Source organism: Notothenia rossii, assembly GCF_949606895.1.
Source record: "Notothenia rossii genome assembly, chromosome: 11".
Taxonomy (NCBI): Eukaryota; Metazoa; Chordata; class Actinopteri; order Perciformes; family Nototheniidae; genus Notothenia; species Notothenia rossii.
The window spans coordinates 18,973,363-18,988,781 of NC_136910.1; the positions used below are offsets into that span (position 1 = coordinate 18,973,363).

The following is a 15,419-nucleotide window of genomic DNA, read 5'->3' on the forward strand; positions in this document are numbered from 1 at the left end:
TATTTCCGAATGTATTGGCTTGTTATCATTTGATGCAAAAGACTCATTGCCTGATCCTGCATCCGCAACCACCCTCACTACGAGGGCATACTGTAGGAACATATGGAGAGAGTGGTGAGTTTTGTAAAATGTAGTGAGTGGAGCTTTCCAGGTCTAATATAATGTGCATTGACATCAGAGTCACTGCCACTCATCCTCTGCAGGGAGACATGAGGTGACATTTTGACTCCAAGGATGCATGTCTGTTCATTTCTAGTCTCTAAAGCCTAACCCTGATCTGTTTAACATCTGTCCACACTCTTTAACTTCTGCTTCCCTGTTATATTAGCCTCTATCGAGACAGGATGTCTTATGAAACATATTGTGTGCAAAACTACAGGATCACAATTGAAGATATCAAGAGGGGGATTTATTTTTCAAATGTGAAGACTAGAGTCTTAACGAGACAGCACATGCAGCATGGATTTTGCACCCCGGGCTGGGAAAGCTCCCAGAATATCAGTTTGGGATGAAGTGTATCAGATACTTTAATTAAAAGTAGAATAACCACACTGTTACAGTACTCTAACACAAGAGCAATCCTCCATTAAATATTCTATTAGAATAACGTTTCGAGGCACAAAATACAAATATGAACCCGAAAAAGAGCATAAAAAGGACCCTTTGAATGAACAACCAATAAATGATTAGTTGGATGAAAAACGTCTTGAACATGAAAAGTATATTAAATAAGTACATTTCAAAGTAATTCTGTACAGATACCCGTTGAGCTAGCTTGTATTTACCACTCATATGGTGTCTGCCTGTTAAATGCTCCTGTTTGTTCTATAGTGCATTATCCAAAGCACCTTGAATTGCCTTTATTTATAAAAATGTGTCATATTACGAAATGATTTAACTTGTCTTTTATAAATTCAAGTCTCATCTGATAATATCAACTCATCTAATTGGTTATTAATCATTCTGTTTAATGTTATGTTTGCTGTTGTTTTTCTGGTATGTTTTAATGTCATGTCCAGTTCATCTTTCAAAAGGAAGGAACCCTTATCAGAAATGTCTGTTTATATTACGTGTTTCAGTGGCAACATTTAAAATATTGGCCCTGATTTTTGTAACTCCTAAATATCAATATTGGCATTAGCCTAAGAACTCCATTCTCAGCACTCGCTTGGCTTGCAACCAAATTAGTGCCAATTGCTATGCAAACAGACTTTTAATGTCAGGCGTCTTTCTGAATAAAACATGAGATGTTGACGCAAGTCATTGACTACTAGGGGTTTGCGACAACACATTCAATCAGGGTAATTTGTGCAGCACATTGAAAATATTTCACAACAAAGTATTTTCCTAGTAATTAGAGTGCAGACATTCAAGGTCAGAGGACAGTCATATTATGCTTGTAGCAAGCTGACAAACTACTAAAAAGGATTTTTTATGATGGCTGCCGGAGATTTAACTGATTAGCTGTGAGATTAGATTGGATGCGAGCTGATTGGAGTTACACAACACATGTTACACCCCACAGTTAGGAACTGTCGGATGGAATCCTTCACGGCGGCAGAGTGGACAGCTTCAGGGATTCAGCATGTCTGATCAGAGTGTGTGGTGAGGGAAGATGTGTTACTCAGTCACGTCTTCTACCCACATTTCAAACTTAGCCCCAGAGCACCCATTAAAACTTCAAATCACAACCCTAACATTATGAAATATGGGAATAATTTGTAGTTTTTCCTCAAAGGCCTGACTGAGGACCTCATTAATCTACTGCAGGACTGCAAGGCAAGTCCTGGGTAAAAGTTTTACTAAACAAGGTAATCTTTCAAGGAAAATGTCAAACACTTTTTGAAATGAACTCCAAAATGTGAGGATTTGTCTTTCATTTATGATAGTGATGTTAATCAATTTAGGTTTTGTACTGTCAGGTTGAATGCAGTAATAGAGGAATTTGAAGATGTCAGTATGGGCTCTGGTGATTTAAAATGGTAGTTTCTCAACGTATTATTGATAAATTAATAAAAAAAAAAAAGAATCAGTAGATCAACCGATGAATAAATGATTTGCAGTTGCAGCTTGTCAAGTTATAACGAAAAGAAAAGCATGTTATATATCACAGAAACAAGGTTTATCACATATCCAAGGTGCTAAGAGTGATTAATATGTGGCAGGTACCTCTGTAGGAAGCGAGGGTAGGTCTGTCTGTAGGCGAAGCCGGCACGCCGCACTCTGACGTTCTCCAGCAGCCCGAGGTACTCCACCTGGTGGCGGCAGCGCTCCTGCTCGAACAGGAGAGGCGACTTCACCTCATTGGGCTTGATGCAGCGCACATAGTAGGGTTCCTAGAGTGGGAAACTGTGTTAATATCTAACTGAACATGTTTTATTTCTGATGCAAAATTCAAGACTTTGTTCTGGAACTCTCAGGCATGTTATTTTAAAATGTAAGGGTTGGTGTGTGTTTAAAACAAAGGGTGTATCATCCAGACTGCTCACCTTGCAGGCCAGGTTCTCCACCAACATGATCATGGAGTTTTTGAAGAGCGTTGCAGCAGTTAGTGGCCGTTTGGTGACCTCATTGATTCTCAGTTTGCCTTCAGGCCACATGCACTTCAGTACTGGGTTAGAGCTGTGAACATGAAAGGAAGAGTTGTATAAGTAGATATTAAAACACTTTAATGAGCATTGAGTAACAAAATAAAGAAATAATCAGTGTTTCTCTACTGATGTACGCTGCCACTAAAATTGTTTCTCTGATTGTTATCAATGTGGTTAAAAACTATTAAGATTCAAATGTGTATCCTAAAGTTGGATAAAAAGTTAGTTTATGAACAGTGATGAGTTTATGTCAGACAACAACAACAACAACATGCAAGAAGGAGATACATTGCCAAAAATTGAGACAAAATGTGAGTGTATTGTTAACGTAAAACTAGCACTGCAATAATTCATTAATATAATATATTCCCTAGGTTTTAAAAATGTATACTCTTAATACAGCACCAACCCAAATACTGTAGGTTTTCCCATTAGGCTATTAGCACCCACGTTAAAACATTTCTGGCTGCTATCCAAATTGTCTCTTAGGAGTAAAGAGTATCATAAAATGCACATTAGACAGGTCAGGTCAGTTACTAGACCTCACATTTATATTCAGCGGAGGAAAAACACCAGGGAGAGGAGCAGGATATAAGCCTGCTGAAAGGAGATTAGTTGTACTTGTGCTGCACTGTTCGTTCCAGAGCATAGTCATGTACAGTGCTGCCAGGAATACAGAGAATAAAGTGTGTGATTGAAGAGGTGTGTATTACTCTGTGTGTTTTTTGATTGTGTCACCTGTTGTACAGCAGCCTCTTGAAATCCTGGAACAGAGTGTCTTTGTTCTTATCAATGAAACCCACCACTGAGTACCTGTGGAGAGAGGGAGGCAGGTGAATAAATGTTCGCAAAAACACATGTCTTGCTTATTGTTCTGACAAGTAACAGCATTACTATGATTATGTTGACCTTACTCTATCTCTAGATGATCTTTGTATTTACACTTGGCCACTTTTTAGGTACATTTTTCCAATCCTGCTACCAGAACAACCGGAAATGTTTATTTTCTCCGTGCTGAGGTGATGGCATTACACATTTGCTGGAGATTTGACGGCTGCTTATTCATGCTGTGAATCTCCTGCAACACAACTAAAAGTGCTGCCTTATCAGATTGAGATCTAGTGGCTATGGAGGCCATTGGAGTACCTTGAACTCAGTGCCATGTTGGTGGAATCAGACTGAGGTAAGATGTACCTGTGAGACGTTATTCACTGCGTGGTGCATTTGTTGTAAAATGTCCATTAAAGATGGGCAGTATGTGTGCATAAAGGGGTGCACATGGCAAGCAACAAAACTCAGGGTAGGCTGTGCATTTTAAAATAAGGCTTGATTGGTATTAAGGGTGTGCCAAGAAAATGTCTTCTTCACCATAAGACCAATAAAGAACATTTGAAATTCACCAAACAAGGCAACAATTGTTTCCAGTGCGAGCTAGTTCAGACTGTAGCATTGCTTTTCTTATTTGAAAGGAGAGGAACTGGTGGTGGTCTTCAGCGGCTGTAGTCCATCACTTCCAGGTTTAATGTGTTGTGTGTTCACAGATGTTGTACTGCTGCCATGCTTTTTGAGTTACCGTCGCCTTCCGGTAAACGTAGATGGGTCAGGTCAGGCTATTCTCCCCTGATTTCTCCTCTGAAGACCGTTGTACGTGAAAATTCCGAGGACATCTCGGAAGAGTTTCTGAGACACTCAAACCCCTTTGTGTGGCACCACAAATCCTTGCAAAGTCAAAGTGACTTAAGCTGTGTTTCCACTTCATGGTAAGGCTCTACTTTGCATGACTCATTTTGAAGAAGAGGTATTTATTTATTGTGTTTCAATGCACCCCTACCAGGATGATGAGGCATTTAATGCTGTGACACCATCTACAACTGGTAACACGCTGCGTTACAAAGGAACGTATTGTCCTGTGTTGCATTGGTGCATTTCTCTGACCAATCATTGGTCTGCAGTGTATTAACTTCACCCCCTAATACTGTCTAAACTCGCTTGGAACTTCCACTGAGGTGGAACAAAAACATACAATATCATGTGCTTTCCTCAATTTTTGCGTGTGAAAAAAGATTTAAAAAAGAATCAAGTTCAGTATAGCTGCACGCCGTACCATCTATTGAAAATGTGGTATTACAGTAGATTCTGACATCTGGCATTAACAAGTGAACTTCTTCTCCAGGTCTGATTACTACAGGCATTGAGTGTCTTGACAGATAGTTGGCTGATCATATTATAGCATAACAAAACAGCTAGGTGTACAACTGCGCTTAATAAAGTGGCCACTGGATGTTTAAATTGTGGTTTCCGTGAATCTAAATATAAGTTGGACCTTACAGCCTCCTGTAAACGTTAATGTGTGCTGTTAAGCTATAAAAGCAGAGCTGCAGCATCTCATGCTGTGTGTTGTGAGCAGCCCTCTGCCTGCTATAAGTAGCTCAGGGATCAATCACGCTGCCAGTCAGGCTCCTATGGCTGAGTCCTCCCCTGGGCAGCAGACACTAGCCCTCACAAATGAGCTCAACACGTTTGAGAGCCCTTTTTGGAGGCTTATCGTGTGTTATTTATTCATTTGAATGGTACCCAAGTACTTCGGGGCATTGGGAAGTGGTGCTGTCATTTTGGGAGACAGCCTGCTATGAAGATGATTTTAAAATGTTTGCATGTGTGCTCCAGTTGTGAATATTAAGTGGGGGCCAATTGTTGGCATTGATGGTGGTCATTTTAATGAAATTCAATTGTGTTTTATTGCAACTGTTCAGAATACAATGCCAAACTATGTGTGTGCACTAGGATGACTCTACATTAAGCATTTCAACATGTTACAAAGTTTCATTTCTTTCAAACAAAAATAAAATAAATATATACATAAATACAAAAATACAACATCAATCAATTATAGAAACATCATCTACACACCGACCCATACTTTTGTAAAACTCTTACCATGTGGGAAGTAGGTGTTTTGATGTTGTTTATACCTATGGCAGAAATGGTTTGCTTCTAAAATGTTGATGCTTAGATAGAATGTATTCAGTATATACTACTTCAGACTTCAAGTAAGCATTTTAAAAACACCATTTTTAAAACATCTGTTGGAAAAACCGTGTTCCACCAAAAGTGTGTATTACTACTTACTTGTGCCATAATGCAACTGTAACTACTGCAAACGATGATGTCACGGTTTACTGAGGGTAAAGAGTTTTTTCAAAACCATCCTTTTGAAAACAAATATTTTTGGGAATGAGTGGTTCTCCCACATCCCCAAAAAAACATCAAGTTGAATTAGGAAGCCAAACTCCCATGTGCTCTCTAAGCTGCCAAAGTACACGACTGTGATTTCAGTAGGCAGTTAGGTGGAGAAATTCGAAGGGGTATGGATGTAGGAAAAGAGCATGAATCACAGTTAAAAGCTTTTACGGAGTAGATCAAACTGAGAGACACTTACACCACATCTCCTGCGTAATGGCGGATGCGGAAGTCGCGGTCAAACTCCAGACTCTTGTCCGTGGGTGAGAGCTGCAAAGAGACAGACAAAGAGAGTGAGTCAGCTATTATAAAACATCTCAGAATAAAGTATGAAAAGAGCAAAGAGATACTGTATACTTAACAACACATTTTTTTCACTTGTTCTGCTTTTTCAAAAACAATAATGTTCCTCCTTTGCCTGATGCTGTCTTGTACTGATCACTTTGAACTGAATAATGTCCAACCATGAATGTCATTTATAATAAATAAATACATATAAATATGACGCATCTTCCAGCAAACTTCCTTTTACTGTATGATGAATAAAGGACGAGAAACCACATCTGGTTTCTAAATGTTGACCATTAAAGTTACGTCAATAGTATTGTTTATGTGCTGTAGATAAAAAGGTATTTCCATACTAAGACAGATCTATGAATAATTTACACAAGTTTCCAAAGTATTACCTTAGAGCCTGCATGCTGTTTTGACCTTTCTTGTATGAATGTCATGATTATGCATAACATCGTTATGTCATCATGTCTTCATTAGCAGCTGTTTAGCAAGTAAAATGACTACAAACAATGATTATAACGCAAAAGCAACGATATGTGCAATTCAGCCAGAAGAGATGGATATATTAAACTAAGAAAAATGATTTGAAAATAATTGTAATTTGGCTGTATTTAAGGTTTTCTCTTTTCTTATGTTGACATTCAAAGATGATAGCTCATCTGGAAAAAGTTTTCAGTTTGAGCAATATCATAGGAATGGTGTTTGATCAAGAGTAGGTCATAGTTTCAAAACAAATGTGACAATAGGACCGCTACACTTTAGTAGAGGAGGAAAAGCATGACCTTGTAGTCAGTAACCAATGTAGCTTTAACTGTGTTGTTATTACTATTTGGAAGGAACTGTCATACGCTTCAGAATCGTCCTGCTTGGATAGATTGGGTGAATTGTCCTTCTGAAAATTTTTGAAATATGGAAACGCAAACAAACAATCCAGATTCTTAAGCATCCATTTTTCATTTCTCTATCCTGGTTCATGATTTGCAAAACTGCAAGGGCAACTGCAGGCCAGATGCAGTGGGGCAGAACACACTGTCAGGGTGGATAAAGTATCACAGAAGAGATGAAGCGACGAGGGAGAGCAAAAGAGGAAGGAACATGCAAAAGGAGATGAAAAAAAAATCAAGAAGGAGACGAGGACTGAGTAAAAGGGAAGAGAGATGAATGAATTGTGATGGGAAGAGACATTAACAGATAAAGAGCGTGTGTGTGCGCGCGCACGTGTGTGTGTGTGTGTGTGTGTGTGTGTGTGTGTGTGTGTGTGTGTGTGTGTGTGTGTGTGTGTGTGTGTGTGTGTGTGTGTGTGTGTGTGTGTGTGTGCGCGTGTGTGTGGGATAGTGATCCCTGTATGTAGGTCAGTTAGCAGGAGCACTGGGAGGGGAGAAGCATGAATGAAAAAGAGTATCACAGGTTCTCATGAGCATCCAGATCTGCAAACCTGCCAATGACAAGTACGTTTGTGACGTGTTGTGCAGCGTCGTAAAGTAAAGTGTGTGTGTGTGTTTCGCTAAATGAATTATACAGACTTCAGATACTGTATTATTAGAGGGAGACATAAGTGTAAAGGGGATCCAGTACTCTCATAACAATCCCAATGAGAGAGACGTGATTAGCATATCATAGCAGAGGGCAGCAGCGAGATAAAACTCATTTCAACAAGGAGGAGAAAAAGACTGATGTCCGAAGGGTAATACAGATAAAGGAGTGGTTCAACATAATTAGCATAGAGACTGGAAGTGGTGGCAAACAGTAGCTAGCTTTGTCTAGCTACTAACTTGACAATTTAACATAGTGTATCTAGTTGGTAAACATAATTGAAATTGTTTCCCGATGAACAACCATTTTTCCATCCGGTCATAATTTCTGAGCCAGCTATAGCACAGGCTGCTATACGAAGGTTTTGTCTCTGAACAGACGGACATCAAACCTGGCAACCTCACTGCAACAAAACAGACCTGTAATGTTGTGAGGCTGTTAAGAGGTGCTGGTAGGGTCAGTTTTTTTAAACTTTAAAACAAAGCTAGGCTAGTTTTTCCCTAGTCCACGTCTTGTCTTTAGCTCCAAGCTTGAACAAAAATTTCAGAATGATTTCTCCAATGCTACAGCAGACAAGTTTATGTCAGACAATAGTGACCATACGACTTTTGCAACAGTTTGTTTGGATTTGTTCTTGTTTCAACCATGACAATACCATACTGTAGCTTCAATAAGAAATCCTGGCCTTAAACCCATCCAACATCCTTTGGATAACACCCCAATATATTTTGTTTGGTTACATTTAAGAAAACCTCATGAACAGTATTCCTAGATATTTGGAGGCCGGAATTACAGCAGAATAATGATCAAGGTTTTAGAACAAGACGTTACTATAGTAACATAATGTTGAAATGTGTTGGTGTCCACATACATTTGGCCACAGAGTATTGCATCAACCCGGAAAACTGTTGAGAAGAAAGAAAAAAGAAGCCAACAATCAGAACTTTAACAGCAACATTCCTCTCCACCTAAATGCTATTTCCATCAGTACGTTTGCTCTCTCTTTTGGTTGAAATATTGAGTGACTCATTTAAGGACTCTAAGGCAAACAGAGTGACAGAAGGAACAATTCTGCATAAGTCGAAATATGGCAAACATCATAAAATCCTCCTAGAAACAGACAGATTTACATCAGAGAGCTAAATCTATCAGTCAGCCTTGATTCAGATCCAAAGTCTGGATCCAAACCACACCGGGCCCCTAAGTAAATCTGTGGCAGATCCAAAAGAACACATACAAATAAATATGTACCTTTCTGGAAGTCTAGAAACCTACTGAAGCATTGAAGTGCTTCCAGTAATATTCCCTGACGTTTTGACCTCGGATATTTGCAAACATAACGAGAACATTTTATTTGTGAGATTATTAATAATGTTATAATTTAGCTTTAGAGATAATGATAGTGATAATGTCTCAATACTCAAGATTTGTATTTCCAGCCTGTGTGGAGATGTGACTGTGGCAAGATTAGGGAGATAACTAAAGTGGAAATTAAGAACACAATCACATTTTCAGAGGATAAATATGACTCACACTTGCAGCAAAACAAACACATGAATGCACACAAACAAACACAGAGCGAGACAAACAGATGCACCGTCAGACAGACAGCCTGCATCTGCTGGAAGCCACACAGACCCTCCTCCATCACAATCAGTCACACTCTAACACCCACACCCCCACACACACCCCCACACACACCCCCACACACACCCCCACACACACCCCCACACCCCCACACACACACACACACACACACACACACACACACACACACACACACACACACACACACACACACACACACACACACACACACACACACACACACACACACGTATAATAATTGATCAATAAACGTTTACCAATATTTATCAAGCTTATTTATATGAGAGAATGTATTCCTGACAGATATTATAGTACACCGCACGGACACATTTATTCCAGATTTGACTGGTTAATGTTTATTCATCTCAGAAATGTAAAATAATTTCAATAAAGATGTTCTAAGCTAAACAAGCCAGAACAGCAGCCTCTTAAATAAGTTGCTTTTTCAGTTTTTGTAATCATTGTTATTAAATATCTCTTGTTTTCTGGCTGTTTGATGGACAAATCAAGTCATGTTTTAGACTCTCTTAAATCCTAGAGATGGATAGATTGATAATCGATTACATTTTCAACTAATCATTCAAGAAATATGGCAGTAAATGCCTTTCTTAGTCGTACTTGGAGATGTCCTGCTCTTCTCTGTTTAATATCATATTTAACTGAATATCCTACATTTTATGGCTGACAAACTAGACATCATCTTAGACTTTGAAAAACTCAGTTGGACTATTTTCATAGCTTCACATTACTGAAAGTCAAATCAACAGAATAATTAAGGAAGTAGAAATACATTTTAAGGCCCAATGACACACTGACACTAGACTAGTCCAAGTCAAAAAAAGGGTAAGGTGACACATTTGGAAAAAGGGAATTGGCTTGAGTAGAATATGTAATTACAAAACAAGGGCAAGGGTGTTAATTTTAATGAATATAATAAAGACAAAGGCAATACCAATCAGGCAGGGATGAGATAGGAACATATGATTTAGAGATGTGCAGAGAACAACTGGAAGACAAATGTCAAGAGAGGGAGAAGAGAGGTGAGAAGGCGAGAGACTGAAGAGAGAAATGAACAGGAACATGATGAGCCGACTGTCTCGGGTACACAGTGTAGAAGCACCCGGTGTTAAAGTGACAAGAGGTGATGATAACATACTTCTGTGCATTTTCACCTTCAGCTTGCAGTACTGTGACCGGTCTTAAGATTACATTTGCAGATTAAAAAAACAGGCTTTCACAGCCACTTGAAGCACAGGAGGACACACTCTGCTTTGATTATTCTTTTGTTCAAGCAATAGCTGCGTGTTCAGGACATGTGTGACCATGAAGTTCTACAAAAGCTGCAGCATTGGCCAAGTACACAACTCACTTATTGAATCAAAAACCTCCAAACATTTGTAAGTAACTGAAGGCTAAAACACCCACCACTGATCAATGTCAAATCGCCTTTGTTGGCTGAGAAGCAGAACACGACAGTGGCAGCCAGGTATAACCTCCACTTCAAATACTGTCTGAACATCCTGATTCAAATGTTTAAAGAAAGAATATCTGAATAAAATAGATATGATGGGATTCAAAGGTAAACTTGCCAGATTCTGAAATGGAGGTGAGGTGATCAGCGGATCAGTCCACTGGAAGCTTTACAGTGGTCTGACGTTTGTTAACAATAGTTGACTGAATATTAACACCAGCAAAGAGAGCACGGAAACCAGGGGACAGGAGCACTTCATATTAGCAATTGTGGAGTTTGTTTGTGGCATTGAAACCGCCAAATCTCTAAAAACATTTCTGAAGAAATTGGATGAGCTGGCGGCCCATGTACTGGGGCTCGGGTCCCAAGCAGAGGACCTAGGTTTGAATCCAGCCTGGGATCATGTGCCGCATGTTGACCTCTCTGTCTCTCCGTTTCAATTCTGTCTCCACAATAAAGGCACTGGTTGCCCAAATACATCTTTAAATAAAAGAATCAGTGTTGGAAAAACCTCCTCATTTGTTATCAATCTGATCAATGATGACATGTATAGCTGCATGTCATCATTTCAGCCCTGGTTGTCTTGGTGGTGCCCAGCAAACAATGTGGGCTTCGTAAATAATTGGACAGCCTTCTGGGGAAAACCTGGTCTGATTAAGAGAGACGGCATTCATCCTACTTTGGAAGGTGCAAATCTCATTTCGGCAAACATTTCAATGCTTTGTGGACTTAATCCATGACCAACTGGAGTTGAGACCAGGAGGCAGAGTCACAGTCTTACACGCTTCTCTGTGCTCTCTCCTAGGCAGTCATCCATAGGAATCCCGAACCCAATAAAATACCCAATATTAACGGTGTGTGTGTCTGCCCAAGGACAATTTAAGGTAAAACCTAATAAAGGTGTCATATATAATAACCTAATAAAAGTAAATGTAACAACTATTACAGTGCAACAAAACAGGAAGATTAAATATGGTCTCTTAAACATAAGATCTCTAGCATCTAAAGCAATATTGGTAAATGATTTAATATCAGATTATAATATTGATATATGCTGTCTCACTGAAACTTGGTTGAGACATGAAGAATATGTCAGCATAAATGAGGCCACTCCACCCAGCCATATCAATACTCATATTGCCCGAGGCACGGGCCGAGGAGGCGGAGTTGCAGCAATCTTTGACTCAAGTTTACTTATCAATACTAAACAAAAATGAAATGATACTTCCTTTGAAAGCCTCGTTTTTAGTCTTACGCATCCGACCTGGAAAACTTTGCAGCCAATCTTATTTGTTACAGTGTACCGTGCACCAGGTCCTTATTCAGAATTCTTATCAGAATTCTCTGAGTTTTTATCAGCTTTGGTACTTAAAACAGATAAAGTAATTATTGTAGGTGACTTTAATATTCATGTTGACGATGATAAAAATAGCCTTACTGTTGCATTTAACTCTATATTAGATTCTGTTGGTTTCTGTCAGAGTGTAAATAAACCAACCCACTGCTATAATTACACTCTCGACCTTGTTCTGACTTATGGTATTGAAATTGAGCAACTATTAGTCGAACCGCATAATCCTGCTTTATCCGACCATTTCTTAGTAACTTTTGAAGTACTGTTACTAGACTACAAAGCATTAGTCAAAAGCTCCTGCAGCAGAAACCTATCTGTTAGTGCTATAAACAAATTTAAGGAAGAGATTCCACCAATACTTAACTCGATAGCATGTCTGCATGTAGGGGAGGAAACTTATGTAAAATGTACACCACCCCAAATTGATCATGTTGTTGATAGTGCTACAGATGCGCTGCGAATAAAATTAGACTCTGTTGCTCCTTTGAAAAAGAAGAAAATAAAACAACATAGATTAGCTCCATGGCATAATGCCGAAACCCGCAAAACAAAACTAAAGTCGAGACAACTTGAAAGGATATGGCGTTCCACTAAACTTGAAGAATCTCGTTTAATTTGGCATATTACTCTCAATGAATATAAGAAAGCACTGCGTAAAGCGAGAGCAGCCTACTACTCTTCATTAATAGATGAGAATAAGAATAATGCAAGATTTCTTTTCAGCACTGTAGCCAGGCTGACAGAGAGCCACAGCTCAACTGAGCCTTCTATTCCCATAGCACTCAGTAGTAATGATTTTATGTGCTTTTTTAACGATAAAATTGTTACTCTTAGAAACAAAATTAATGACCTCTTGCCTTTGACCAGTATAGTGTTATCAACAGCTCCCGGAAACGTAAGTTCTAATATTACACTAGATAGTAAACTAGAATGCTTTTCAACCATAAACCTTGAACAATTAAATTCAATGATTCTCTCTTCTATACCATCAACGTGTATCTTAGACCCAATTCCAACTAAGCTGTTGAAGGAAGTTTTTCCATTAATTAGCACTTCTTTATTAAATATTATGAATATGTTTTTATTATCCGGCTATGTTCCACAATCATTCAAAGTAGCAGTGAGAAAACCGCTTCATAAAAAGCACAACCTCGATACAGAGGTTTTAGACAACTATAGACCTATTTCTAATCTTCCGTTCCTCTCAAAAATTCTTGAGAAAGCAGTCACAAAACAGCTGTGCAATTACTTAAAAAACTATGATTTATTAGAAGATTTTCAGTCTGGCTTTAGAACACACAGAGCACAGAGACAGCTCTGGTTAAAGTCACAAATGACATTCTAATAGCCTCATAGAAGGGACTTGTCTCTATTCTTGTTTTGCTCGATCTCAGTGCTGCATTTGATACTATCGACCATGATATCCTATTGCAAAGACTAGAGCACTTAGTTGGCATACAGGGAACTGCTTTAGGCTGGTTTAGGTCCTATCTATCTGAACGCTCTCAGTTTGTACGTGTTAACGATGAATCTTCCACGCAAACCAAAGGTAGCCATGGAGTGCCACAGGGCTCGGACCTACTTTGTTCACATTATATATGCTTCCGTTAGGCAATATTATAAGGAATCATTCTGTAAACTTTGATACTCAACTATATTTATCAATCAAGCCTGATGAAATTAATCATCTAAATAAAATTCAAGACTGCTTCAAGGACTTAAAAACGTGGATGACCTTTAATCTTTTGATGTGTTAAACACGACCAAAACTGAAGTTATTTTACTCGGCCCAAAGAATCTACGAAACAAACTATCTAAAGATATACTAACTATGGATGGCATTAATTTGGCCTCCAGTGAGACTGTAAGGAATCTTGGTGTTATATTTGATCAGGATTTATCCTTTAACGCCCACATAAAATCAATTTCAAGGACCGCCTACTTCCATCAACGTAACATTGCAAAAATCAGGCATATCTTGCCTCAAAACAATGCAGAGAAACTAGTCCATGCATTTGTTACTTCAAGGCTGGATTATTGTAACTCCTTATTATCAGGGTGTACCAAGAAGTCAGTCAAGTCGCTTCAGCTGATTAAAAATGCTGCAGCTCGTGTAACCAGAGTTAGGAAAAGGGACCACATTACTCCTGTTCTGGCTGCCTTAAACTGGCTCCCTATAGAACACAGGATAGAATTTAAAATTCTTCTTCTCGCCTACAAAGCCCTTAATGGGCAGGGGCCATCTTACCTTAAAGAACTCATTATACCCTACTGTCCTACTAGGGCATTGCGTTCCAAGAATGCAGGGTTGTTGGTTGTTCCTAGAGTCTCTAAAAGTACAATGGGAGCCAGAGCCTTTTCTTATCAAGCTCCACTTTTGTGGAATCAGCTTCCAGTTTTTTTTCGGACGGCAGACACCCTATCTGTTTTTAAGAGTGCGCTTAAGACCTTTCTTTTTGATAAAGCTTATAGTTAGGGCTGATTAGATTCAGCCCCTAGTTTTGCTGATATAGGCTTAGTTTGTCGGGGGACATCTTACTTCTTCCTTCTCTCTGTCTATACCTGTGGACTCTCATGTTCCGATTAACCCAGCTTCCCCAAATGTCTTTCTCTTTGGTGTCTATATACGCCGGGATCCGGAGTCATGGATGATCCTGCAGTCCTGTGTCATGGATCGCTCCTGGATCTTGGCTCGTGGCTGTGGTCCTGGATCATAAGTCCTGGATGGATATCCTCGTGGATTCATCTTCTTATTATACACACATGCATTTCCAAACATTTGGACTACCTATGTTGCAAATGTATTATCTTTTCAATTTACACACGGCATCTATTGCACGTCTGTCCGTCCTGGGAGAGGGATCCCTCCTCTGTTGCTCTCCCTGAGGTTTCTCCCATGTCTCCCTTTAAACTGTGGGGTTTTCTCTGGAAGTTTTTCCTTGTACGATGTGAGGGTCTAAGAACAGAGGGTGTCGTATTGTCATACTGATATTCTGTACAAACTGTGAAGTCCACTGAGACAAATGTAACATTTGTGATATTGGGCTATATAAATAAACATTGATTGATTGATTGATTGATTGATTGATTGATTGATTGATTGATTGATTGAGTCATTTATGTATTGGATTAGGGAAAAATCTATCTGGTTATTTTGTCTAGAGGGTTTCTCAACTGAAAAACTAGAACAATGGTGTAGTTCTTTTAAAAAATCACAACAGAAGTTTTCATTTGTGAAGATTATATTTCTGAACAAAATGTCTTGTTTGCAACATTTTCTACAATAATCCAAAATCTATCTGAAAAGTCCCATCGGCTTTTCGTTAAA

The 15,419-nt window shown here is 39.0% G+C and overlaps 1 protein-coding gene across 4 annotated transcripts in view; it reads right to left on the minus strand.

Moving 5' to 3' along the window:
- Positions 1 to 15,419, minus strand: part of myo1d (myosin 1D) — a 115,632-nt gene that overhangs the window by 68,176 nt on the left and 32,037 nt on the right. For all 4 annotated transcript variants that reach the window (XM_079658116.1, XM_079658117.1, XM_079658118.1 and 1 more), the window contains exons 12-15: positions 6,031 to 6,101; positions 3,330 to 3,404; positions 2,490 to 2,622; positions 2,170 to 2,336 (exon numbers count right to left, since the gene is read on the minus strand). In XM_079658116.1, the coding sequence (XP_079514242.1) occupies positions 2,170 to 2,336; positions 2,490 to 2,622; positions 3,330 to 3,404; positions 6,031 to 6,101 (446 nt within the window). The remainder of the gene's footprint in view (positions 1 to 2,169; positions 2,337 to 2,489; positions 2,623 to 3,329; positions 3,405 to 6,030; positions 6,102 to 15,419) is intronic.